This window comes from Equus asinus, chromosome 26 (genome assembly GCF_041296235.1).
Source record: "Equus asinus isolate D_3611 breed Donkey chromosome 26, EquAss-T2T_v2, whole genome shotgun sequence".
Lineage (NCBI taxonomy): Eukaryota > Metazoa > Chordata > Mammalia > Perissodactyla > Equidae > Equus > Equus asinus.
In genome coordinates, this window is record NC_091815.1 from 31,564,505 (window position 1) to 31,591,194 (window position 26,690).

The 26,690-nt window shown below is 58.9% G+C and overlaps 2 protein-coding genes across 4 annotated transcripts; one reads left to right on the top strand and one right to left on the bottom strand.

Annotated features, from left to right (window-relative positions):
• Positions 1-3,971: 3,971 nt before the first annotated feature.
• Positions 3,972-20,756, top strand: NPAS1 (neuronal PAS domain protein 1). Of its 3 annotated transcripts, none has more exons than XM_070498587.1 (12): positions 3,972-4,152; positions 5,183-5,429; positions 5,870-6,105; positions 12,290-12,363; positions 12,652-12,741; positions 14,447-14,621; positions 16,149-16,264; positions 16,438-16,595; positions 17,110-17,216; positions 18,376-18,476; positions 19,512-19,606; positions 20,152-20,756. In XM_070498587.1, exons 2-11 carry the CDS (start codon positions 5,308-5,310, stop codon positions 19,572-19,574), a joined length of 1,242 nt encoding a protein of 413 aa, XP_070354688.1. In that variant the 5' UTR covers positions 3,972-4,152; positions 5,183-5,307; the 3' UTR covers positions 19,575-19,606; positions 20,152-20,756. The 3 variants fall into 3 exon arrangements, with proteins under 3 accessions (XP_070354688.1, XP_044615871.2, XP_070354687.1); XM_044759936.2 differs by having other exon boundaries at positions 3,974-4,152; positions 18,329-18,476; XM_070498586.1 differs by having other exon boundaries at positions 3,974-4,152; positions 5,248-5,429; positions 18,329-18,476.
• Positions 20,757-20,897: 141 nt separating this feature from the next.
• Positions 20,898-23,180, bottom strand: TMEM160 (transmembrane protein 160). Its single transcript, XM_044759937.2, has 3 exons — positions 22,936-23,180; positions 21,742-21,834; positions 20,898-21,247 (listed from the first exon to the last, which is right to left on the bottom strand). Exons 1-3 carry the CDS (start codon positions 23,141-23,143, stop codon positions 20,982-20,984), a joined length of 567 nt encoding a protein of 188 aa, XP_044615872.2. The 5' UTR covers positions 23,144-23,180; the 3' UTR covers positions 20,898-20,981.
• Between the last annotated feature and the right edge of the window lie 3,510 nt (positions 23,181-26,690).

A 26,690-nucleotide genomic window follows, 5' to 3' on the forward strand; every position in this document is an offset into this window, starting at 1 on the left:
TCACTTGTCACATGCCAGACGCAGCGCTGAGCTTGTCACACGCATACAAGTCAGCCCCGGGAGGTCTAAGATTTCTGTCTGTCTGCTTCACAGAGCTCAGCACAATAAACATTTGTTGAATTAGTTATTGAATGACGGCAGCAACTCTAGAAGGAATGTCCTCTTGTTTTTTTCCTATTCGTTTTTTAATAGCAGCTTTATCGAGCTGTTTCACACAGCATACATTGTACTCTTTTAAAGCGGTCGTTAGGGTATCCAGAGTTGCAGACCCATCACCACGGTCAACTTTAGAATATTTTCATCTCCCAAAAAGAAGCCCGCTGCCCATGAGCAGTGACTCCCCGCCCCCCGCCTTCCTTCTGGAGCCGCCATCACAAAGGGCCACCAACCGGGGGACGGACACCGCAGACCTTGATTGTCTCCGTCCTGGGGGCCAGAAGGCATCAAGATCAAGGTGTCGGCTGGGCTGGTTCCCTCTGAGGCTGGCGGGGGACACTCTGTTCCCGGCCTCTCTCCAGCTTCTGCTGGTTTGCCAGCATCTTTGGGAAATGTCACCCCTGTCTCTGCCTCCATCTTCACACGGCATTCTCCCCGTGTGTCTGTGTCCAGATGGCCCCTTTCTAGAAGGACATCAGTCATATTTATGGGATCAGGGCCCACCCCACTGACCTTGCTTTAACTAAATTATCTCTGTAAAGACCCCGTCTCCAAATAAGGTCACGTTCTGATGTACCAGGGGTTAGATTGCAACATATCCTTGTGGGGGACACAGTTCAACCCCAAACCCCTCCCTTCCCCATTTCCTATTGTCATTGCGAACTAGGTCGTGCCGGCGAAAGATTGCACAAATACATCCGCCTGGATTAAGTAATAATAATAACTAAATGGCCATCTGGGGCCGCACCGGCCCCTCAAGACCCCTGCTACGGCCCCCGCCTCCCCCCCTCCCCCCCCACTGCATCCTCCTCCCCTTACCCCGGACTCAGGCACGCTGCAAACTCCCCCATTACTCATTCTTTTGGTTTACTATCCATTATTCTTCTAGCACCCGGGGGCACATCCCTAAGGAAGAAATCCTTGATGGTGCCTGCGTTTGGACCTTATCAAAATGAACTCATTCTGGAGGAATTCTTCCACTATTTCTTTCTTTCACCAATATTCTATTTTTGAGATTCCTGTGGATGTGGGGAGCAGGGGTTCATTTATTTGGGGAGTACTCTTGGAATACCCCCATTTTACAGACAGGGATGGCGAGGCACTGGGAGATGAAGGAAGCGGCCCAAGCTCACACAAGTGGAGCCACATTTAGAACTTGAGCCCTTGCGTCACATGCCCTCCACCTGCCAAGAGAGAAGAATGAAAATGTTTAGGAAGTCACTGGAATCCCCCCAAACACACACACTCTTACACGTACCACCCCCATGCTCTCAGAACCCACCAAAATCTTACCCCTCTCCTTGATTTCCCCTAGCGACAGGGAGCTCACCACCTCCAAAAGGCACACACTGTCCTTCATCTCTTCCACCCAGGCTGCTCTGGGAGCACTGGGGCCTCAGGGCTTTGACTGGGGAGCCTCTTCAGAGCAGAGGAAGGCCAAGGAGAGCCGGATGCAGCTGAGAGGTGGCCAGGCCAGGCAGGGGGGATGGGAGATTTGACCACAAAGGTCTCAGCATCCACAGCCCCAGGATCCCCTACCGGCTCCCTCCCCTCCCGCTTCCAGCCCCAAATGGCAACTGCTCCCTGCTTTGCCTGACCTGGGGTGCTGCACCCACCCTCGTGGGTCCCCCCAAACCTTTGTTAAAAGCCTTTACCAAACGCTCCTCGGTTACCCACTGCAGCACCCCAGCTCCCTCCTCTGGGGGTGCGGAAATCCAGGGCAGCCCACCCATTTCACAGATGGGAAACTAAGACCCCCAAACAGTGTCTGGGTGAGTCTCAGCGACTCCACGAGTGGTGGTCAGAGCATGTGCATCTGGGTCCAGGAGGGTGTCTGCGTCCAGGATGTTGACGATCGTATCCAGCATATTTAATGCCAGGCTCGCTCTCAGCTTGAGATGGCGTAACTCAGCGGTTTTTGAGCTTTTTGGTCTCACGACTTCTTTCCATTCCCAGGGAAGACTGAAGAGCTTTGATTCTGGTTTTATAAGCCACATCAGAAACTAAAACTGAGAATTTTTTAAGATAATGTTATTTTTAAGTAGCAATAATAAACCCAGTACAGGTTAACATAAATAATGTAATTTATGAAAAATATATTTTCCAACACAAAACATCCGAGTGAGAAGAGGGCCATTACTTTACACTTTGGCACATCTCCGGAAAGTCCGGCGCGACGGAAGCCAGCTGGGTGCCCTGGCTGCTTCTGTGTGCAGCGTGTTGCGACATCGAATGCCGTGCAGCCTCTGGAAAGCTCCGCTGGGCAGTCACGGGTGAATGAAAGGAAAAAAGCAGAAAACATTTCGGTATGGAAATTTGACCTAGCAGACCCCCGAGAGGGTCTCAGGGTTGCACTTTGAGAACTGCTGGCTGCCCTTATTCAGCGCTGACAACAGTGCTATGAGGTGTGCGCTGGGATCAAATTATCCTCACGTTACCGGAGAGAAACCTGAGGCCCAGAGAGGTGAAGTCACTTGCCCAGAGTCACACAGCAGTGAGTGGCAGAGTTGCGATTTGAACCCCAGCAATCAGGCTCTTAACCTGGACAAGATCAGAGTGTGTGCAATCCTAAAGAAATTGCACAGGATGAGTGCACATCTCAAGGCCCAGCCTGGCGCCTGCCTGGGCCACACAGCCAGGAAGCAGTGTCAGGACACATCAGTGTGGTCTGAGCTTGAATCCCTACTCTGACGCCTTCCCAAGTCTCTCTGGGGATAAAGAGGGAAATATTATTGGCCAAGAGACCATCATGACCCAGCTATCTAGTCGCTGCGTGCCTCAGTTTCCCTAACTGTAAAATAGGTTTAGTAATGGAGGCCAGCTCAGAGCCGGAGAGGATTCACGGAACACAGCGATCCCTACTTGTGAAGCGCGGTTATCGGGCGCGGGGTTAAGCGTGTTCCTATCAGCTGGGGCACACGGCTGTTCAGAGGTGTATGCCTCAGTTTCTCCATCTGTGCAACCCGAGGCGGAGCCCCCGCCTACCCGCCTCTCTGAAGACAGCCGTTGCAATGGGGTCTCCCGGGAGCGTTTAAGCGCTTGGAGACCCCCACGCCAGGGCTGAAGGGGCTTTGGAGGGGGATGGGGGGACCTCCCATCAGAGTGGGGAGGGCCTGGCTCGGACGCCTGGGTCCCCCTTCTGGGTGGGAGGCGCTCCAACCCCCGAGTTCCTATTGATGAGTTAATGCGGAGCTCGGATGTCAGGCTTCCGGTCCCTGCGGTGTGTGTAGGGGGCGGTGAGGGGGTTGAAGATACGACCCCAGGACCCTGATCTCTGCAGTTCCTCCTCGCATGTCTGTGTCCCGGTCCCTGAGAGGCCCGGATGCCAAATCCTGGCCTTGTACAGGAGGGTGGGCTTGGGTGCGGGCTCCGCTCCTTGCCCGGGGCGGGGGGGGGGGGGCGTGCTGACACCCCGAAGTTAGAGAAGGGTCTCGCACGCCTGGACTCGCGTCCTGCAGGGGGCACTGCCGTCTGGGCCTCCGCCCCTGGGGGGCGCTCGGGGCGGGTGCCTGCCTGGCCCCCGCGGGGTCACCGGCTTCCCTTGGGGCAGCTGGGGCGCCCGTTCCTCCCGATAGGGTGCAGTTAGTGCCCGGACGCCGGGTCACCCTCTCGGGGTGGGCAGGCTCCGACTCCGAGGTTCTCTTCCTGGGGGGAGGGGGCTGGGCCCCCGATGCTGCCGGGGGTTTACGGGACTCGGACCCCAGGCAGCTGGGGACTCCCGGGCCGGGAACCCCCAGACCAGGCTGGCGGGGCGGAGGCTCGGGGGGCGGGGCGGGGCCGAGGGGCGGAGGCTCGGGGGGCGGGGCTCCTTCAGGCCACGCCCCTGCCCGCGCTGTCCGCGCGTCTCCAAGTCCGCGAGGCCGCCGTGCGCGCGGGGACCGGAGCGCCACGGCCCGCGCGCCCCGCCGAGCACCGCCGGCCCCGGGGTCTATGGGGTCGCCCCTCTGCGCCGCCTGGCCGGCCCCACGCCGCGCCCGGAGCCCGCCCCGCGACCAGGTAACGAGGCTGAGGGTCCCGCGGTGGGGGGCGCTGCCTGGAGGCTGGCAGGAGGGGACGGGGAACTCCTGGGTCCTACAGCAGCAGGGGCTGGAACTCCAGCGTCCTGGGGGCCAGGATATCAGAACGCCTGCATCCTGAGGCCGGACGATGGGGTACTCGGAGGTTTGGGGGATCCTGGAGAAATAGAGGGCAGGGCACTTGGACGCCAAGGTCTAGGGCATCTGAACACCTGGTTGGGGAGGCTTGGGGGCAGCCTGGATCCTGGGGGCGGTGGGTGGGGGAGAGGGCGTCCTGAATGCCCAGGCCTGGAGAAATGAAGCCTAACTGAGCACGTTCCTGGTTCTGGGGCATCTGGACACCAGGACACCTGGGTCCGGAGTGTCGGGTCCATCTGGGGGCGTCCTCGGGCGGAGGCTGTGGCCGCTGCGTCGGGGCTGTGGCTCCCACGCCCGGGTCTTCATGGTGGAAGTTGTGGTTGCGGAGATTTGGCGGCCGGGACACGTGGCGCCACCCCCGAGGAGCTGGGGGTGGCCCTTGGGCAGAGCCTGGGGTGGGGTCCCTGCCCTCTGCCCTCCGACCTCCTCCCTCGCCCAGCCTGGAAAATAGGCGCACCGCAGATGCGGGGCACCGGGCTCTCAGGATGGGCTTGCGGGGCGGACCCCCGGGGCAGAGGGCTCTGCGGGCTGGCGCGGGGCGCGCCCGGGCCCGGCGAGGCGCCCGCCCCCCGCCCGGCTTGGGCATGCTTGGCACGCAGCGCGCGGGCCGCCCGGATCCGTATGCGCGCCGCGTGCGCCTATTGGTATGCGGGAGCCGGCCCGGCGCGGGCGTGAGGCGGGCGCGCTGGCGGGCGGCGCGGGGGAGGCGGCGGCGGGGCACGTCCTCGCCCCGCGCTGCGCCCGAGGCCCAGCTGGAGTGAGCTGCAGGCTCTGGACCCGGGCCTGCAGGGAGGGGAAACTGAGGCACTCTCCAGCCCCCCCCCCCCACCCCCAGCTCCTTGCTGCTACCCTGAGCTGCGCACGGGCCTCAGTTTCCCCACAGGTCTCCCGGAGGGCCCCTCGGGCCATGAGCGCGTCTGGCTCCTTCCCGCTGCAGGAGACGCGGATCTCGAGGCCCGCAGGCTGCTCCGGGCCCGTCTGAGCGGTCCCCGCGGCGATGGCGGCGCCCTACGGCGGCAGGGGCGGCGGCGGCGAGGTCAAATGCGGGGGAGGTCGTGGCGGCAGCATCGCCTGGGACTTTCTGCCAGGGCTCATGGTCAAGGCACCCCCGGGACCCTGGTGAGCAAAGCCCCGCCCCTGGGTCATGGCCCCGCCCCTCGATCTTGGCCTCGCCCCCCAGGAGGTGTCCTGGGAGAATTCCCACTCACTTTCTGCCCCGCCCCTCCGGAGACTACACCCCTTTCTGTCCCCGTCCCCAGGGGCTGGAATTTCTTACCCTGAGTTCTCACCCGATGTCCTGTAACCCCCCCTTCCTGGGAATTCACACCCAACACTCAATCTCCCCCTCTGCCTCCTGTCCCCCAGAATTGACACCCAAGGTTCTGTCCCCACGGCCCGGTGTAGAGTCCCCACTCAGCTTCTGCCCCCACCTCCAGAGTATTGAATCCACTGCCAACGTCCCGTCCCGTCCCCGAGGCCCCAGGAGGCGGGGCTCGCCCCCAGGACCCGGACCCCCCATCCCGGGCCCGGCTGACGCCCCCTCCGCGCCGCCCGCCCAGCCTGCAGGCGCAGCGCAAGGAGAAGTCCCGGAACGCGGCGCGCTCGCGGCGCGGGAAGGAGAACCTGGAGTTCTTCGAGCTGGCCAAGCTGCTCCCGCTGCCCGGGGCCATCTCGAGCCAACTGGACAAGGCGTCCATCGTGCGCCTCAGCGTCACCTACCTCCGCCTGCGCCGCTTCGCTGCGCTCGGGGCGCCGCCCTGGGGGCTGCGGGCCGCGGGGCCGCCGGCCGGCCTGGGTGAGTGCGCGTGCGCGCGCGGGGGAGGCCGGTGGGGGGGGTCCCCGCGCCATCCCTCGCTCAGCTCCTTGATCCAGGGGGACCACCGGGTTTCGAGCGAGTCAGACCTTTCGCGGGTCCCTATCGGGTCGCTTCTGGTCTCCAAGCCTCAGTTTATCCATCTGCAAAACGGGTAGGGAAGATTCCAGGAATTCTGGCCTGAGCGAGGGCCTGGCCACGGCCGAGATCCCGCCACTAGGAAATACTCTTATTTTTATCAGAGGAGATGAATTATTATTATCCCAAAGGAGCCCCGCGGCGCCCTGGGCGGGCCGGAGGGGACCGGCTGAGGCCTCCCGCGCACTCAGCCCGGAGGGGCGCAGAGGGAACCCAAGGACTCGAGTCTGCGCGCCCCGTTCGGGAAAGCCGGGGTCAGAGGCCGAGTGGTGACCCCGGGCAGGACGCCTCCCTTCTCTGGGGCTCATTTGTGACATGGGAATGGTGACGAAAGCTCCGCTCCGGGGGCTGAGAAGCGGCTCCCCCGGGTGATGGGCGTAAAGCCCCTGGACGTGCCTGGTGCAGGGCAGGCGATGGATGTGCGGGACCCCGGGGATCGATGGTCACCTTGTGGAGTCGTGGGGCTGCGGTTTATGGGCATCTGCTCTGTGCCGGCGTCCGTGCTGAGCCCTGGGGCCCCGGCAGGAAGCGAACTAGAGGAATGTGCCGGCCCCGGACAGGCCGCCATCCTAGGGCCCAAGACACAGCAACGAAATAAACAAAGAAATACAATTTGTCATCCGTAAAAACTATAGAATATGTAAAACACAGATATATATAGAGACTTCCCCTTTTATTATTATTCAGACGTTCTTATTGATAGATACATGCAAGTGTGATATTGTCAGTCGAGTTCATGTATTACTGCTTCATTCTTATTTCTAGAAGACAGTGAATAGTGTTAAGCTGAGGTCGCAGGTGACAGGGACCAGGTACCCCAGGCCTCTCCCCGCCCCCGCCCCAGAAGAAGGGGTGTCCTTAGGGTGGGGTTGGAGGGGCTCCAATTCCCTCTGCCCCGGTCCCAGAGGGGAGAGGGAGAGAAAATAGCATTGATTAAGCTCGCAATAAATCACCATTTAAATTTAAATAATCCGGCTTCCCAGGCGGTAATTAGGCGAATTGACTGGCGCCGAGAGAATGCGGCATTAGTCGCTGATTACTGTCATTACCGCGAACAACATGTGTGCCGGCGGGGGGACAAACAGCTTGTCTATTGTCCCTGAGCCGGGGGAGGGGGTGGGAGAGCCCCGGGGAGGCCCCCCCATTGCCTGGATGGGTAACTGGGGGGCAGAGGCTCAAGGCCCAGCGCTGAGGCCACGGCCACCGACTTCATGGACTCCCTGCCCGTGCCCCGGACTCAGGGGCAGGTCCTGTGTGGACGCCCGCCCGCCCCTGCCCGATTAGGAAATCGTGGGGTTCTGCTGCTCTACAGGGCCCCCAACAAGAGGCCCAGCGCCTGATTCCATAGTTCAGATGGGGAAACTGAGGACAGTGGCTCCCTGAAGTCAGATAGCAGAGGAGGGATCCCCATATCCTCCTCGATAACACGCATGGCAGCCACGGCTGAGCCCTGTAGACAAACTGACTCACTTAATCCGCTCAAAACTCTTCGGAGGGAGGCAACGTTAGGATTCCCATTTTATTGAAGTGGAAAACTGAGACCCAGAGAGGTGAAGCTGTTTGCCCAAGATCACAAGGCCAGGAACGGGCCCGCTGAGCTTTCAACTCAGACGGCCTGGCTCCAGGGTCTACCTTCTCAACGATCATACCTGGCACGTTCATAGGTCTCCAGGGATGGGTCCTACCTGGCAGGTCTGGGCCTCTCTCGGGGCCTCAGTCTGCCATCTGTAAAACAGCACAACAGATGTGAGAGGCTAGCCCTGGGCCTCTGAGTCAGGGGAGGAGACAGCCTTGGTCTCATATCAGCGTTGGTTATTCATTCAACAAACGCCCATTGAACACCTTCCCTGTGCCAGGCGCTGTCCTGGGGACAGAGCAGGGAACAGCGCAAAGCCCTGCCCTCGAGGGTGGGCCTACAAACCCTGCATGGCAGGTCCCCTGCCCCCACCTCCCTGCTGTCATCTGTTCCACCTCTCACCTCTTCCAACCCCCCACACATGCTGGCCACCTTGCATTTCCCCAGAGAAACGTGTGCGTTCTCTACCCCAGGGCCTTTGCACGTGCTGTGCCTCTGCCAGGAACTCCCTTCCTTCTGAATGTCAGCTCTCCAGTGAGGCCTTCCCTGACCACTCTGTGAAAAATGACAACGACCCCCCCCCCCCAACACCCCCTGTCTTCCTTTCCCACCATCTTTCCATAGCACTGACCGGCATCGGACACCAGACACTATATAATTCTTCTCTCTCTTGTTTATTGTGTGTCTCCCTCAGCACCTTGTCTCTGAGCCTAGAATCCTGCCTGGGCACAGTGAGGACTCAGTTCGCCAGCTGAGTGACTGGAATGGAGTGTGTGTGTGGGGGGGTGACATCTTAATTCACAGGTCAGGCACTGGCTCTCTGAGGAAGCGACCTTGGAGCCAAGACTGGAAGGAAGTAGGGAGCCAGCTCTGAGAAAAGCTGGAAGAGCTGTACAGGCAGAGGGAACAGCAAGCACAAAGGCCCTGAGGCAGGCAGGAATCAGCTTGCTGGGAGCAGGACACAGGCTCGAGGCCAGGGGTCTGCAGAGGAGTAAGTGAGGCGGGCAGTGGTCGCCGGGGCTGGTCCTGCAGGGCCTCACCGGCCATGGTGAGGCCTTGGCTGTCACCCCAAGAAAAACGGGAACGGAGGGGCTGGGGGTGCGGGTGGAAGCAGGGAGCCCAGTGAGGAGGCAGCTAGACCCGGGTGGGGACCAGCCGTGCGGTGAGAGGTGGCTGGAGTCTGGCGATGCAGGGAGGGCAGAGCCCGTGGAACTCAGGAAAATGGACGTGGGTGCAGAGAAAGAGCGGGGCCCAGGGGGACAGCAGGGAGCTATCTGGAAGGGTAGAGGCGCTCCGAGGTCGCCCACAGAACACCGGTAAGCAGAGAGTGAGGACTCAGGAATCAGGGACCTACTGTCCTCCACTTACGGGGGAACCCGGTCTGCTCTGTCGCTAGACCCATTGTACGGATGAGGCTCAGGAAAGTGGAGGCCGAAATGCCCCCTGCGGCCCGCAGACCTGCTCCCCGGGAGCGAGGCACTCTGATCACTTGGCTGGTCCCCTCTCAGACTCCCGAAGGGTGACAGCGTCCCAGCCCTTCATCCCCACGATGCCCGTCAGCATGTCGCTCGGGGCCATGGAGAAGGAGAGGAGAAGAGGAGCCCCCTGAGGCCCGGGAGAGGCTCGGGTTCCCCCCTCTGCCCCTCGGCCCCCGCCGTGTGTAAGGGACGGTGACACTGGGACAGCTTCTCTTCTCCAGCGGAGTCGGGCTGGATGAGAAACTCAGCCAGTGTTTGTTGAATGAGTGAGCGAGGGTTGGGGTCTGGACGTGAGGAGGGGGCAGATCGGGGAGCCGTGAAGAGCCACCGGCTGGATTTGGGGGCCAGAGGAGGTGGGAGGCTGGAGTAAGAAGGGGCATCAGTCAGGGGTGGGGACGCGCCCGGGCCCCCGCGGAGGGGGACCAGCAGGGGCTGAGCCTCCCCTGCGCCCCCACCCGACGTGCCCATTAGCGCCGTTAATTGCAGCCTGTTCAGCCTGACCTGGGCTGATCCTGCGGGAGGGAAAATGAAGGAATTAGCAAAAATGACAGGGGAAAATTGCGACAATTAGCGGGCGGCATTGTTCCCGACTGTCACCCGGCTGGTTCGCGCTGCATCTCGGGGGAGGGTCCCCATCCACCCCCACCACCCCACACCGCGGGTTATTGTTCCTGGAGCTCCGGCGGGGGTGGAAAAAGGGTGCGCACAGCCGGGAGGATGTGGGGGGCGGGCGGCTCCGGAGAGGAGGAGGCGGGGCCTGGACCACAGGGGGCGGGGCCGGGGGTTCGCAGCCCGCCCGGTGTTTTGATGGCCCGGAAATAACAATAGTCATCACGCTATTAATACTGATCCCAGCAGCGCCTGCTGGGTGCCAGGCGGCCCTCGCTCTTCTGTTCCTTAAGCTGCCTGAACGCTCATCCCGCCAGGGAGGTCAGCGCCCTTAGCAAACCCGCTTGACAGAGGAGGAAACTGAGGCACAGAGAGGCCAAGGGACTGGTCCCAGGGCACACAGCTGGGGAGGGACAGCGCTGGGGCTGCACAACAAACCTGGACCCTTAGCCCTGCAGGAGCCAGGCACCTGGGGACCCTCCAGGTCATGGAGACCTCCCCCTGGCTCCCCGGTCTGGGCACAGGACCCCTTGGGGGGTCCTGGGTGGGAACAGGGTCCAGGACAACCTGGGCTTCCACCCAGCTCCAGCTCCAATGTCTGGAGCCCTCTGCTCCCAACTGAGGGGGGGCTGGGTCTCTCTCTGCCTCAGTTTCCCCATCTGTCTTTCTCTGTATCTCTCTCTGTGTGTCTCTCTTCCTCTGTCTCTCCATCTCGTTATGTCTCTCTGGCTCTTTCTGTCTCTCTACCCCGTCTCGGTTTCTCTGTGTCTATGTATGTCTCCGCCCCTATCTCTTTAAAAAAATTACTGAGGTAAAATTTATGTGGCATGAAATTCACCATTTTAAAGCGCTCACTTCAGTGGCATCTCATACAGTCACAATGTTGTGCAAGCATCGCTTCTCTCTAGTTCCAGAACATTTCCACCACCCCCAGTAAAACCTCGGAGCCATTCGTAGTCACTCCCCAGACCCCCTACCTCTACCCCAGCCCCTGGCAACCACTAATCCGTGTTTTTCTCCATGGATTTCCCTATTCTGGACATTTCATATAAACGGTGTCACACACCATGTGGCCTTTTGTGTCCGGCTTGTCACTCAGCACAGCGTTTTCAAGGTTCATCCATGTTATCACACGGGTCATGGCTTCATTGCTTTTCGTGGCTGCATAATATTCCATTGTGTGGATGGACCACATTTTGTTTATCCGGTTGTCAGTTGATGGACATTCGGGTTGTTTCCACCTTTCAACTAAGAGGAATAATGCTGCCGTGGACACATGTTCACGTGCCTGTTAGAGCATCTGTTTTCAATCCTTTGTGTCTATACCTAGGAGTGGAATCGCCGAGTCATAGGATAAGTCTATGTTTAACTTACTGAGGAGCCGCCAAACTGTTTTCCAGGGCAGCTGCCCCACTGTCCCTTTCCGCCGCTGACGCGTGGGGTTTCCCATTTCTCCCCCTCCTCGGCAACACTCTTCTATTTCTTTTTCCTGGTCTCCTGGTGGGTGTGAACCGGTCTCTCGTGGTTTGGATTTACATCTTGCTAATGACTGGTGACGTCGGGCATCTTTTCAGGTGCTTCTTGGCCATGTGTCTGTCTTCTTTGGAGAAATGTCGATTCAAGTCCTTTGCCCATTTTTGAATTGGGTTGTTTTGCTTTCTGTTGTCGAGTTGTGACGTCCTTCTCTCTTTCTCTAGTCCTTTATATCTCTCTGTGCGTCTCTCTGTCCATCTGTCTGTCTCTGTCTTGGTCTCTCAATGTCTCTCTCCCTCCCTCTCTGTCTGTCTGTCTCTCCATTGGGTCTCCTCTCTGTCTGCTTCTCATCCTCCAGGTCTGAGCTCAACCGCTCCCTCCTTCCACAAGCCTTCGGCCATCCTTCTTTATCTCACGCCACCTACTCACTTCTCTGCGGCACCGGCCACCGCTGAGAATTCTCTCTTTGTTCGGTGCTTGTTGTTTACCTGCCCCTGGCCTGGGTGCCCTGTGAGGACAGAACCCGGCTGTCCCGGCCACCTCTGTCCCCAGCACCACTCAGCACAGGGCCTGGCGCACGGTCGGTGCTTGGAGAGAGTTTGCAGGATGAATGAATGATGAGTGAATGAATGAATCCCTTTCTGCACCTCCTGGTGTCTCTGTGTGTCTCAGTCTGTCGGTCTGTCTGTCCGGCCCAGCCTGCCCCTTCCATCCTTCCCCACACCCCTGGCCTCTCCCTGCCCAGGGCCCCCAGTGTCTCAAGCTGGCTGCAGGACCCGGGTGAGAAAAAGGAGATTTGGAGCCTGGCTCCCTGGGGGCCTGCGCAGAAGGGGGGGGGTGGGGTCAGCCAGACCGACCGGCCGCCTCACCCCACCCCTCCCTCTGCCCGCAGCCCCCGGCCGCAGGGGTCCCGCCGCGCTGGTCTCCGAAATCTTCGAGCAACACCTGGGAGGACACATCCTGCAGGTGGGTCCCCTCCCTGCCTGCTGCTCCTTGCTGCCACCTGGTGGCCGCGTCCGGGAACAGCACCCCTTTCTCCAGCATCCATCCCACAGGGAGCCCCGGGACTGAGGAGCCGAATACTGGGGCTCCCCCTCCTACCTGACCCAGCCGAGGACCACCAAAGACCCTTTCCCCCACCCCCAGAGTAATCCCTCCTAGGCGGAGATCCTGGTTTCAGAACCTCTTGCCACTTGCCGGCTGGACAGACGGATGCCAGGCCCTCCCCTCCCTCCCTGTCTCTCCCCGCTCTAGTCCCTGGACGGCTTCGTGTTTGCCTTGAACCAGGAGGGGAAGTTCCTCTACATCTCGGAGACCGTCTCCATTTATCTGGGTCTCTCACAGGTAAGGGGCCCGCAGCAGGCTGCCCGGACTGGCTCGGCCACCAACTCCCCTGCCGGCCCGTGTTTGCCCTTTCTCTCTCCCGACCTTGCCATCCCAGCATGAAAACGGACTAGATCTGTGGCTCCCAAAGTGTGTTCCCTGGAACCCCACATGGCACCGAATATCTGGGTCCTCCCCACAGGCAGAGGAGGGTTATTAAAGTAACGGGTCAATTTGGAGAAAGCGAATGAGCAGAAAGACCAGTGTGGCAGGGAATGGTTGCCAAATGTACCACATTCACCAAAATTTTGATTCTTCTGACAATTTTAAAGGTTTACAGCGATTAGTATTGGAAGGGTTTGGGTTTGGCCAGCTTTGGAAGATTTTCTGTGGCATTTTGGTTGACTGGCTTTTGTTTTATCTTTGTTTCTGCCCCAGCTCCTGCAGCTGGTGGCCCAATGACAAAAGGAGGGCAGGGAGGGGCCAGCCCGGTGGTGCAGCGGTTAAGTTTGCACGTTCCGCTTCTCGGTGGCCCACGGTTCACCGGTTCGGATCCCGGGTGCGGATATGGCACCGCTTGGCAAGCCATGCTGTGGCAGGCGTCCCACATATAAGTGGAGGAAGATGGGCATGGATGTTAGCTCAGGGCCAGTCTTCCTCAGCAAAAAGAGGAGGATTGGTGGCAGATGTTAGCTCAGGGCTAATCTTCCTCAGCAAAAAAAAAAAAAAAAAAAAAGGAGGGCAGGGAGAGACCAAAAGCCCCATCCCTGGAGTCCTGGCTCCCTGTGACATCTTAGGCCTTGCCAATCTATTCAACGCAAATTGCTATCAGTTCTTATCGTTTTTACAAAGATTTTGGCAAATGGTAAATTTAGAAAATTTGATGTGTTGGTATTTGGCCTTTGTGAGCAGCTTTTCAGTGAGTCATGAGAGATTCCTGGAGGAGGAAGACTCTGAAGGAAGGGACATATGGACAAGAGGAAGGGAGGGAGGAAGAGTGGAGGAAAGGGTTTAGTGAGGGGAGGAGTTCAGAGGGGTGAGGGATAGAGGGAAGCCTGTGACCCCAAGCCCAGGGGCAGTGAAGACATGCGAGGCATCTGGAAGGAGGGCTGTGTTCAGATGAGTAACTTGTGAAGATATATTGAGTAGGGACTGAAGACAGAAGACCAGTGAGGATGCTGGGGCAGGAACGCAGCGGGGAGAAGATGGGGGCCTGGACTGGGGGAGGCGTGGAGAGAAGGGGACTGCTGCAGGAGACCTGGGGAGTGAAACTGAATGGAAAAGTCTGTCTGATTAAAAGGTTCTAACTCTTTAACGAGTTCGAGAACCATTCCACTGCTGTGTCCTGAGTGCCATTCCTGCTGAGACGCCCTGTGATTCATTTCAGGGCACGCTTGTTTGCTTTAGGGAGGTGGGAGCGAGTAAGCAGGAGTTGGGTGAATGGAGGCTCTGACCTCCCCCATCCCAAGCCCTGCACGGCTCCTTCTTAATAGAGTAGGGGCAGGAAATACTTAATAATCACTGAGTTCAAAGCGGGAGGGCATGAGACGAGCCTAAGTTTGTATCCTCCATTAAAAAGGTGAAAAAAAAAAAAAACCCTAAGAAAAACACAAGCCCGGCATGAAGCGCGCCTGCGCGTAGGCGAGTAAGTCTGAGGCGGAACCGGCGGGCGAGTGACTGCGCGCGCACCTCACCCGCCCCTTGCATTCCCCGCGGTGGCCGGCAGGTGGAGCTGACGGGCAGCAGCGTCTTTGACTACATCCATCCGGGGGACCACTCCGAGGTGCTGGAGCAACTGGGGCTGCGGGCCCCCACCCCCGGGCCCCCCACCCCGCCTTCCGTCCCCTCCTCTTCCTCCTCGTCCTCCTCGTCTTCCTCGCTTACGGATACCCCCGAGATCGGTAATTCCAGGGGCCCCCAAAGAATGAGGTCTGAGGGGACACCGGGTCCGCTGTATCCAGCTGTTTCATTTAGACAAAGACTGCTCTCGTTAGAGTTGTGCAAAGCGAATTTTCATAAAATGAGTCAAAGTCTAAACTGAGGCAGGAAGATTTGGCTCCCTACAATTGCCGAAGCTCCCTAAGATTGCCCACCCAAGATCTGAGCTTTAGAAAGACCCCTCTGGGGGCCAGCCCGGTGGCACAGCGGTTAAGTACCACATTCCGCTTTGGCTGCCCAGGGTTCGCGGGTTCGGATCCCGGGGGCGGACATGGCACCGCTCATCAAGCCATGCTGTGGCAGGCGTCCCACATAGAAAGTAGAGGAAGATGGGCACGGATGTTAGCTCAGGGCCAGTCTTCCTCAGCAAAAAGAGGAGGATTGGCGGCAGATGTTAGCTCAGGGCTAATCTTCCTCAAAAAAAAAAAGAAAAGAAAAGAAAAAGAAAAACCCCTCTGGCTGCTGAGAGGAGGGTGCCTGTGCGTGACAGATGGAACCAGACTTTGGTAAAGAACAATAACAACGCTTACGGGGCATTTACATGTGCTGTGCCTTTAATACATAATTTCATGAATCCTAACCCCAGCCCCACAAACCAGGAAGTATTACTATCTCCATTTTTCAGAGGAGGAAACTGAGGCACAGCACAGAGAGGTTAAGTTAATTGCCCCAGGCCACACAGCTATAAGTGGTTGAGTTGGACTCCAGCCCAGGTCTGTCTGGCTCCAGGGTCTGTGCGTCTAACCCTCCTTTCCCCTGGAAAATTCCAGAAACACCTGGGCTATCAGCAGTGCTGGCAAGCCTGGGAGATGTTTGTGGCGCGTGCAGGACTGTCAGGGAGGGCAGCTGTGTTTGCGCCTCAGTTTGAGGCCCAGGGTCATCTGCGTGTGAGCGTGTTTCTAAGACGGTATGATGCGTTTATGGACTAATCTGTATTCGTGAGTGTTATTTGTCGCTATACCCTGAGCCCTTGATCTGTGCCCAGCTGGGGACACAGTCGTGACAAGAGCCCAGCTGCCCCCCGCCCCCAGGGCTCACAGTCCAGTGGCGGAGACTGACCCGTCTCCAGACCGTAGCGACCCAGAGCGGCAGGGCTGGGATGGGAGACCCCAGCGGGAGCGGCCGACCCAGCCTGGCGTTAAGGAGGGCTTCTTGGACTCCTCCAAGAAGGAGGGACGTCTGACCTGAGACCTGGAGGTTGCAGGAGACCAAATTTTTGGGCCACCCTGAGTAGCTAGGCTTTCTCCCAGAAGTCCTAGGGAGCCATGGCAGGTTCAGAGCAGCGGAGGGACAAGGTCAGGCCCGAGCTTTAGAAAGACGCGGCTGGCCGGCCGGCTGCTGCTGGGAGCGGGGGTAGTGGACAAGGTGAGTGACTTTGTCGCTGAGCAGCTGAGGCCGTGACCCCGTTTCTGGCTGGCTCTGCGGGGGGGGCAGGGCGGCCTGTGTGCTCCCTCTTGGGGACCCCACAACCGCCCTTGCTCTCCCCCCAGAGGCCAGCCCCGCCGAGGGGTCCCCCTCCTCCGGGGTCCAGGAGCGCTCGTTCTTCATCCGCATGAAATCAACCCTCACCAAGAGGGGGCTGCACGTCAAGGCCTCGGGGTACAAGGTGGGTGCGAGCTCGTGGCCGCGGCCTCGGACCCTCACGTCCCCTCCCCGCCCAGGAGAGTCCTGCATTCCTGCCAGCTCTGTCCCGGGGCCCCAGCACCTGAGGGGGACAGCCAGAGCCCGGCCCGGCCAGACTGTGGTCCTCCGGCCCCTGGCCACGCCCCCCGCCCGCAGGTCATCCACGTGACCGGCCGCCTCCGGGCCCGCGCGCTGGGGCTGGTGGCCCTCGGGCACACGCTGCCCCCGGCGCCACTGGCTGAGCTGCCCCTCCACGGACACACGATCGTCTTCCGTCTCAGCCTGGGGCTCACCATCCTTGCCTGTGAGAGCAGGTACCGGGGTTGGGGGCCGAGGCGGGCGGACGGGGGAGCCCCGGTCTGTGGGCTGGGGCACTGGGGAGCCACGGGAGGCGGCAGAGCAGCGGAGGACCGGGGGTGACCGGGAGAGGGGGCGGGGGCGGGGCTTTTGGGGATGGAGGAGGGACCGGGCCCTCCCTTCCGCAGAGCCCCTTGCTCTCTGGGCCTCTCCAGTCTCCATCTCTCATCGTCTCTCTCCGGCACCACGCGGTGGGGAAAATTACCTAGTGAGATGGTGCCCACGCTCTGAGCCCCCCCGGGGTGCTGGGCCACCCCACGCCCAGGAGTGCCATGTGCTTGAACGCCCATAGCCACCCTCTTATTGTAAATATTCTCGCGCCCCTTTTACAGAGGGGAAACTGAGGCCCAGAGCACTCCAGGGCAAGGGTCTGGACCCTGGGTGTTGCTGGAGCCAACTCTGTCTCTCTCCCCGACCCCCTGGTTTCGGACCCCTCCTCCCCGCCTCTCTCTGTCGCCCCCCTGCCCTCAGAGTCAGCGACCACATGGACCTGGGGCCCTCGGAGCTGGTGGGCCGCAGCTGCTACCAGTTCGTCCACGGACAGGATGCAGCCAGGATCCGCCAAAGCCACCTGGACCGTGAGAACCCCTCACCCCAGACCTGAGGACGCCCACTGCCCCACTCCCTGGAAGTCCTTCTTCGGGGCTGACCACAGCCCCTCCTGCTGCCGACTCCCAGGCTCAACTCAGCACAGGAAGGGCAGCGAGGAGAGCAAGCAGCAGCTCGGGATGTGGGTGGGATCAGGGGGATTTACGGGACCCGGACCACCCTCACAAACGCAGGGGCCTTGAGCCACCCACCTCTGCCTTTCTGACTCGGCCTCTGTCTCTGTCCCTCCTTTTGCCTTTCTCTCTTCTCCCCACGGTCTCCCCTGTCTGTTCCCGTCTCCCCGTCTCTCTGCACCTGTCTCCCCGTCTCTCTGCACCTGTCTCCCCATCTCTCTCTGCACCTGTCTCCCCGTCTCTCTCTGCACCTGTCTCCCCATCTCTCTCTGCACCTGTCTCCCCATCTCTCTCTGCACCTGTCTCCCCGTCTCTCTCTGCACCTGTCTCCCCATCTCTCTCTGCACCTGTCTCCCCGTCTCTCTGCACCTGTCTCCCCGTCTCTCTGCACCTGTCTCCCCATCTCTCTCTGCACCTGTCTCCCCATCTCTCTGCACCTGTCTCCCCGTCTCTCTGCACCTGTCTCCCCATCTCTCTGCACCTGTCTCCCCGTCTCTCTGCACCTGTCTCCCCATCTCTCTCTGCACCTGTCTCCCCATCTCTCTCTGCACCTGTCTCCCCGTCTCTCTGCACCTGTCTCCCCATCTCTCTCTGCACCTGTCTCCCCATCTCTCTCTGCACCTGTCTCCCCATCTCTCTCTGCACCTGTCTCCCCATCTCTCTCTGCACCTGTCTCCCCGTCTCTCTGCACCTGTCTCCCCGTCTCTCTGCACCTGTCTCCCCATCTCTCTGCACCTGTCTCCCCGTCTCTCTGCCTGTGTCCCCGTCTCTCTGCACCTGTCTCCCCGTCTCTCTGCCTGTGTCCCCGTCTCTCTGCACCTGTCTCCCCGTGTCTGCCCATCCTCTCTGCCCATCCCCTGTCCACCGCCCTCTCCCCGCCTGTCTCCTCTATTCACCTGTCTCTCTTTCTCTGACCATCTCGCCCCCACCCCGTCCCTCCGGTCTCCCTGGCCCTGGGCCGGGCGCAGTGCTGGACAAGGGGCAGGTGATGACCGGTTACTACCGTTGGCTGCAGCGCGCCGGCGGCTTCGTGTGGCTGCAGTCCGTGGCCACCGTGGCTGTGAGCGGGAAGAGCCCTGGGGAGCGCCACGTGCTCTGGGTCAGCTACGTGCTCAGGTGAGGACTGCGCCCCACCCACCCCACAGTGGACTCGGAACCCCCTCCAGAAGATTCTGTCGGCTCTCCCCTCCTCAGGGTGGGGGCTCTTCAGCGAGGGCTTCTAGAAGAGGACAAGCCCAGAGGGGTTTGAAACATGAAGGGGAAAGGGGGACAGAGAGGAAGTGCCTGGAGGTAGGACGCGCTGGCTTGCAGGTGGCAGAGAGGAACGTGGAGGGAGTGACAGTCTCTCCTGGGGAGGCAGATCCAAAGCGGCCTCAGGTCTACACTGAGGGGCTGCATTTGATGTGGGGCACTTGGGAGCCATGGCAGGCTCCTACCAGGGGAGGGCCGCAGAGCAGAGCAACGGATGGAAAGAAGCTAGAGGTGGGAAGGGCATTCCAGGCTGAGGGCACAGCCTAGGCAAAGGCTCAGAGCAACCACCAACTGGTCTGAGGAAGTAAAGGGAGCACTTGAGGCTGCAGGAGCAGTGAGAGACGACGCTGAGGATGATGGCAGCGGCACTGGGGAGCCATGGAGGGTTTCAGGCTGCAAGAGTCACAGTCAGATCTGCTTTTTGGAGAGACCTCCTCCAGCCGCCACGAAGAGGGACATCTAAGGGACAAGGCAGGGGCTGGGGGACCAGCGAGGACGGGCCCGTCCTGGGAATGCCCAGCAATACAGGGGAGGAGGCGAGCCGCCCAGGTCTCCAGCTTTGCTGGGCCAGGATCTGAGCCTCTGAGAGGACAGCAGGTCTGGGAGAAGATGCTGAGGTCAGATGAGCAGGAGGTGCCCAGGGGGACACGGAGGTGGTGACATCCAGGGGCCACAGGCTGCACAGGCCTGGCCTTGGGAGAGAGGGCCACGCTGGGCTAGAAGCCAGCGTGCAGTTTGGGGGTCCAGGGAGCAGGCCTAAGACCTCAGGGTGGGGGCTCTACATTCACTGGCAGGGGAGGGGTCTACACCCACAAGACTGGGGGCAGGAGGGAGTCGACCCTCACCAGAGGCTGGGTGGCCCGGGACCCCTAACTCCCAACGCCATCTGTCCTGTCCCAGCCAAGCCGAGGGTGGCCAGACACCTCTAGATGCCTTCCAGCTTCCAGCCAGTGTGGCCTGTGAGGACACACCCAGCCCGGAGCCAGAGCCCACGGGTGAGCCCTACCTCCCACCCCAACCCCCGGGGGGCCCCGAGCGGCCTCTGGGGCCTGCGCTGTCCCATCTGGAAGCCACTAGCCACATGTGGCTATTTACGTTACAATTAAAAACTCAGTTCTGGGGCTGGCCCTGTGGTGTGGCGGTTAAGACTGTGTGCTCTGCTTTAGCGGCCGGGGGTTTGTGGGTTTGGATCCTGGGCACAGACCTAGCACCACTCGTAAAGCCACGCTGTGGTGGCATCCCACATAAAATAGAGGAAGACTGGCATAGATATTAGCTCAGAGCCAATCTTCCTCACCAAGAAAAAAAAAAAAAAAAACCTCAGTTCCTCAGTCGTCCTCACCACATTTCAAGGGCTCAGTCGCCATCTGTGGCCAGTGGCTAATGTGTCAGACCGCACAGATATGGAACATTTCCATCAAAACCACCCCAGCTGAGACCCCCAGGTCCAGATGGCAGAGCACAGCTCCACTCCCCACATGGGAAGACTGAGGGCTGGGCATGCGCACACACAGCACCCTTTGCAATCTTTCTCTTCCAGAGCCGGAGCCTCCAGTGGGAAGGAAGCAGGCTGACCCCCTGGACAAGGATGAAGAGGCTCCCCAGACCCGGGGCAAGAGCATCAAAGTGGAGCCCGGCCCCGGGGAGAATAAAGATGCGGAGGACAGTGGGGACGAGGCACCGGCCAGCCACCCAGCCCCGCTGCGGCCTGAGTTCACCTCTGTCATCCGGGCAGGGGCCCTAAAGGAAGACCTGGTGCGGCCGTGGGGCCTGGCGTCCCCCGGGGAGCCCCCGGCCGCCCTCCTCCACGCCGGCTTCCTGCCCCCCGTCGTCCGCGGCCTGTGCACGCCGGGCACCATCCGCTACGGCCCCGCCGAGCTGGGCTTTGTGTACCCACACCTGCAGAGGCTGGGCCCCGGGCCCGGCTTCCCGGAGGCCTTCTACCCCTCCCTGGGCCTGCCCTACCCGGGGCCCCCAGGCACCAGGGTGCAACGGAAAGGGGACTGAGGACTGGACAGCCACCTGCAGAGCTGGCCCCCAGGGGGATGGGTGGGGGCCTCCAGGGGACAGGAGACAGGGCTCTCAGCCCCAGCGGCCGATGCTGAGAATTAAACATCTGGTCCCCGTCTGTGGCTCGGTCTCTGGGGGCGAGGGAGCTCCTCTCTCCTTGGTGACTCCACCTGCCTGCCACCTCCCAGCCGTCTGTCCCCTCCCTCCTCCCTAGCTCCATCCCCCTCCAGACCCAGCCTTCCCCAGGCAACAGGAACCACCACTTGGAATCCGGAGTGAGGCAAGGGTCAGGTTTTAATGTCCCGGTCCTGGGCCCCAGGCCACCCAGCGCCGGGCCGGTCCCCAGGGCCCTGCAGCTGCTCATTCCGGCGGGGGCCGGCCCGCCTCATCCGGACCCTCAGCAGCGGCCGTCCCGTCGTCCTCGGGCACCAGCTCCACGTCCAGCTCCAACTGGCCCATGTAGAGGCCAACAGCACAAGCCCAGAGCAGGCCGGCCGCCAGCACGGCCCCCACGCCCGCCGCTGCGCCGCCCAGCGACAGCTGCATGGGCCCCCGCAGCGCCGCCAGGCCCACCACGTAGGAGGCGCCGCCCCACACCACGCACAGGCCGCCCAGCAGGAAGAAGCCTGGGGGAGAGGACAGGGGCCATGTCAATGGGCGGAAGGGACAGGACGGGAGGGCCTGGGGCCCAGGCTGGGGGCGGTGGGGGAAAGGGTCAGGGAGCCAGATCGCAGGGACCGAGGGGGCTCAGCGGAGTCAGGGGTAGGACAGAACCGAGGTTGGGAGTCATGAGAAGGAATCAGGGGTGTCTAGACTTGGAGGTGGGGTCCAGGATCAGAGGAGGGGTGGGGGCGGGTCTGAGAGCACAGACACGGTTGGAGGAGCAGAGGCAGGGCCCGGCTGGGGGTGGGCCACCATGAGGGGCCGGGACTAGGACCCTCATCTTTGTTGAGAAGTCTGATTAGAGGGGGTGAAAACCCACAGCCATGCCCTGGGCCACCCACTCAGGTGGGGCCAGTGCCCCTGAGGTAGGGGTGGGGGTGGGGGGTGGAAGGTCGACATAAGTGAGGGTGGGGGTTCTACTTTCCCCCGTGGGGGAGGGTGGGGGGTCTGCACTCACCATAGGCGGCTTCCCGACCCATGTCACTCTGCATGAAGGAGATGACCCCGATGCCCGAGGCCAGGAGGCCATTGCGGAACCAGGAGAGGAAGGCTGGAGAGAGGGGGTGAGATGGGGGGGCAGAAGTCACCATCAGCTCAAACCCTGTCCACAACCCCCTCCCCAGACGGTGAACTGGGGGCTTCTCCTCCTGCCACCGCCCCATCCCACCCCAAATCCCCACCTCTTCCTGGCGGCCCCCCACATAACCCTAGGCCCGCAAACCCTCTCTCGCCTCCACCTCTGAGGCCCTCTCCCGAAACTCTGCAACAGCAAAGACTCCAGACTCTCTGGAATGGGGAGGAGAATCTAGGACCAAACTTGCAGAACCTAAGACCCCAAGAGGTCATCATCCTCAGCACCCCCTACACGTGCAGCCCCACGGCCGCCGCCGCACCTCCCCTCAGACCCGGGGAAGCACTGTTCCCCTACCCCAGGCCTCTCTCCAGACTCCCCCTTCAGGTGTCCTCAAACGCCACCGTCTGCTACTGGGTATGTCCCTCCTTGATGTCATTCACATCCATTCAAGTCCCCGGTGTGGCGCTAACGGTCTAGGCGGGTTACAAGCCCCCCACCCCGACCCCTACCCCATCCCCATCCTCTCTCTAGAGACCCGTCCTCTCCCATCCAGAACCCGCCCCACGTGAGCCCCCGCCCCCTGCAGCCTGGATCTCCTCGCCGTCCAATCAGCCCCGAGCTTTCCTTCTATTGGTTGTTCTTCCTCCAATGGGGAACTTGCCCCTCTTCTGTGCGGATCCACACTCCCGCCTCATGCAGAGTGGTCTCCCCTTTAATACGAACTGGCCCCTCCAAAGCGGACCCCCCTTGGAAGCCACTCCCTGGCCCTGAGCCCTCTTTGGCAGCCTCCCTCCTGCAGGCGACGCGACCGTCTAAGGCTGCCTGTCCCGGCCCGACCAACCTCTCCGATCCCCACAGCGCCCCGCCAAGCCGGCCCCCAGTCCCAGCCGCAAGCCCTTCTCTGCGGACGCACTGCGCTCCTGCAGCCAGCGCTCCCCGCGCTCACACGGAAGCCCTTCTCCCCCTGAGCCCGGGCCCTGCGCCAGCACAAGCCCCACCCCCGCCCCCCGCGGCGCGGGCAGCTCGGCTCTCCCGGGCCCTCGCCCACGCGCGCCGACCCCAGCCCCGGCCCCAGACCTGTCTCGTGCGCCTTCCGGAGGAGCCAGGCGTCCGCGCGGTCCAGCTCGGATACGGCGGGCGGCGAGGCCGCTGCACGGGGGCCGTGGCCGGGGGCGAAGGACCCCCGGGCGCCCCCGCTCCGAGGCCGCGGAGGCGGCAGCAGCGCCCCCCGGAAGCGGAGTCGGGCCAGGCGGGCGGCCCGAGCCCACCACCAGCCTCCTCCCATGGTTCGCACTACGGCCGCCGCGCCCCGCCCCGCCCCACGGGCCGCCCGTAGGCTGAAGCACACGTCACTCAGGCGTAGCGGTTCACCCATTGGTTGGGTGCGCGCCACTCAAGCCCAGTGCGTACTGTCCATTGGTCAGAATAACAGTAATTCCCTCCTCTGTTATTTGTGCCGGTACTGAGCGTCCCCCCTTGCTTCTGCCGCTGGACTACGAATCCCAGCGCTCATTGCGCCAGGGGAAGGCCGGTCTTCAGAAGCTGGAGGCGCGATGTCTGCTGGAACTTGTAGTTTTTCTTTTTCTTTTCTTTTTTTTTTTTAAAGATTGGCATCTGGGCTAACTGTTGCCAATCTTCTTTTTTTTTTTTTTTTTTTTTTTTCTGCTTTATCTCCCCAAACCCGCCCTGTACATAGTTGTATATCTTAGTTGCAGGTCCTTCTAGTTGTAGGATGTCGGACACCGCCTCAATGTGGCCTGACGAGCGGTGCCATGTCCGCGCCCAAGATCTGAACCCTGGGCCGGCGCAGCGGAGCGCGCGAACTTAACCACTCGGCCATGGAGTCGGCCCCTGTAGTTTTTCTTAATAACTTTAATTCCAATGATCAAAAATCAAAACCAAAACAAAACTCAGGGTGCTTAATATACAACCTTTGCAAAATCTCAAAGAGCTCAGAGGGGGAAGAAAAACTCACGATTGATCCCACCAGTGAGCCGTTACTGCTAATATTTTGTTATAGTCCCATCTTTTTTCTATGCAGATAAAATAAGATGCCGTTTGACAAACTAAATTTTTTCATATAACAATAAATCATGGACACTGACTGTATAATTTTTTATTTATTTTATTTATTTTGAACATAGTACCAGATACAAAAGGGTCTAATGAAAAGTAATTCCCATCCCTTCCCCCAGCCGGCCAGTTCCAGTCCCCCGTTCCACAGGGTCAAGTTTGACGGCTCATAATGATGCACAGTAAGGACGTCCCGAAAGTGATCCCAGCCCCTTGGTTGTTTCCAATTTTCCCTGCTATAAACAATTGTAGTTTCCTTTTGGGTCTAAGCTGATGTCCGAGTCGGGTGGGACCTGATCCCACTAGCAAACTTCAGTAGCCGGCTTCTGCCTCTGGGTCCACACACGGCTTTATACACATCCCCTTACCACACTGTGTCATGATGATCTCTCTGCTTATCTGTCTATGCCATCATGCCATCAGCTTCCAAAGGACTGGGTCATTCATTGACACATCTCTATGTCCCCCCACACACACACACACACCCAGTATAGGCAGAAGACTTGGTAAATAATAATAGTATTTACCGATGGCTTTCTCTGTGCCAGGAATTGTGCTAGGCATATTATGTGCATACTGTCATGTATTCCTTGTTGTAAGCCTAGCAGTTGAGGATTAGAATATGCCCTCTTTTACAGAGGAAATAAATGAGGCTCAGAGAATCAAGGCAGTAAAAGCTAATGTTTATTGAGCCCTAACCATGGGTCAGACACTGTACTCTTACTTTACACGGATGGTCATTAAATCCAAAATACGCCTATGTGATATGTGTCATCATTATCCCCAGTTTTACAAAGGAGAAAGAAAAGAGACGTTAAATTAGTTCCTCTAAATCACAGAGCTAATTAGACAAGTCCAATGCCATGTTACTAGCCACCGTGCCATGCAGCTTAAACTCATTCATTCAACAAGTATTTACTGACCGCTTGCTCTCTGACTGCACTATGCTACATATTTGGTACAAATCAGTACAGAAAACAGACAAAATTCTCTGCCCTGAACTTCCTCATTTCAATAAAGGGCATCCTCAAAAAACCTACAGCTAGCCTCATTCTTAGTGGTGAAGTATTGACCGCTTTCCCCCTAAGACTGGAAGCAAAGCAAGGATTTCCACTCTCACCACTTCTAACCAGTATTGTCTCAGAGGTCCTAGCTAGCACAATAAAGCAAGAAAAAGAAATAAAAGTCATCAAGATCAGATAGAAGAAGGAAAACTGTCCATATTTGCACGGAATGTGATTGTTCCAGTAGAAAATTCTAAGCAATCAAAATAACTACTAAAACTAATAAATAAATTTAGCAAGGAGGCAGGATACCAGATGGATATACAAAGACCAATTTTATGGTTATATCCTAGGAGGAAACAATTGTGAAATGAGATTTAAAATAATTCCCTTTACAATAGCATCAAAAACAAAAATACTTAGGAATAAATTTTACAAAAGACGTGCAAGATTTCTTTACTAAAAATGACAAAATACTGCTGAAGCACATTAAAGAAGATCTCCATAAATGGAAATGTATACCATGTTCATGGATTGGAAAACACATTGCTCCCTTGGAGCTTACATTCTAGAGGGACAGGCAGAAAATAAGCAAGAAATATGCAAAATAAGTAAATTCTAGGGAACGTCCAGGGGACTAGAGGAGCCCAGAGAGGACACCTCACCCAGCCAGGATGTGGGGTCAGCAAGGGGGTGTCTGAGATGAAACCTGAACTATGAGTAGGGGTGAGTCAGGTAAAGAGGATTCAGAGCCCCACAAAAAGAATCTGGGGCCCAAGAAATCTTGAGTGTAGGAGACTGAATATAAACAATAAAATAAATGCCAATTATTTACCGTCATGGGCTGCTTTCCTTGCTTACCTGTAAGCAGCTGTGACAATCATATTTTCTGAGATGCCCTAGAGTGTGTAGAGATCTTTTGAATCCAGAAAAGCATCTCTCTGCCCACTCTAACCCCAACCAGAGCCAGGCACTGATAATCTTGACTCTCCAGGATCAGTGTGTTTAGTCCCTGGGTCACTTTGAACTGTTGATCCTGTGCACTAGGGAGCTATGGAGGGTTTATGAGGGGTAGGCAATGTTCAACTTCTCTGTTAAGAAGGTCACTCTGCCTCCCTCTGGAGGATGGGTTATATCAGGGAGAGACAGGAAACTTGCAAAAGGATGGGTGACCCCGTCAACAGCTCTCTATTTCTCTCCATTCCTCCCCTAATCCAAACCCTGGTTATCTTTTCAGCTGGACAGCTGAAACAAGCCCGCAGATTGGCCTCCTGACCCCCTAACATCGGTTCTCCCTTTATTAATTCAGTAAATATTTATTGAATATCTACAGTGGACCAAACTCTGAGACACTAAGGATACAGCAGTGAACAAAACAAAGAAAATGATGTATTCCAGTGCCTGTGGACATGACACTATTGGAGGAGGGGGACAAAGGAATAATTAATGTAATTTCAGGCAGCATAAAATCCCATGAAGAGATTCAATCAAGGCGATGAGGTGGAAGGATAAGAGAGTGTGGCAGCCAACCTCTAAGGTGACCCCAGCGGTCTTCACACTTTGCAAGGGCTCCTCCCACATCCCGTCATGACTGGTCTGTGTGACCAACAGAATATTGTGGAAGTGGCAGAGGGTGACTTCCAAGCCTGGGTCATAAGAGACATTAGGACTTCCGCCTTGGTCTCTTGGATCTCCTTCTCTGTGGGAAGCCGGCTGCCACGTTGGCAGGACACTCAAGCGGCCTTGTGGAGAGGT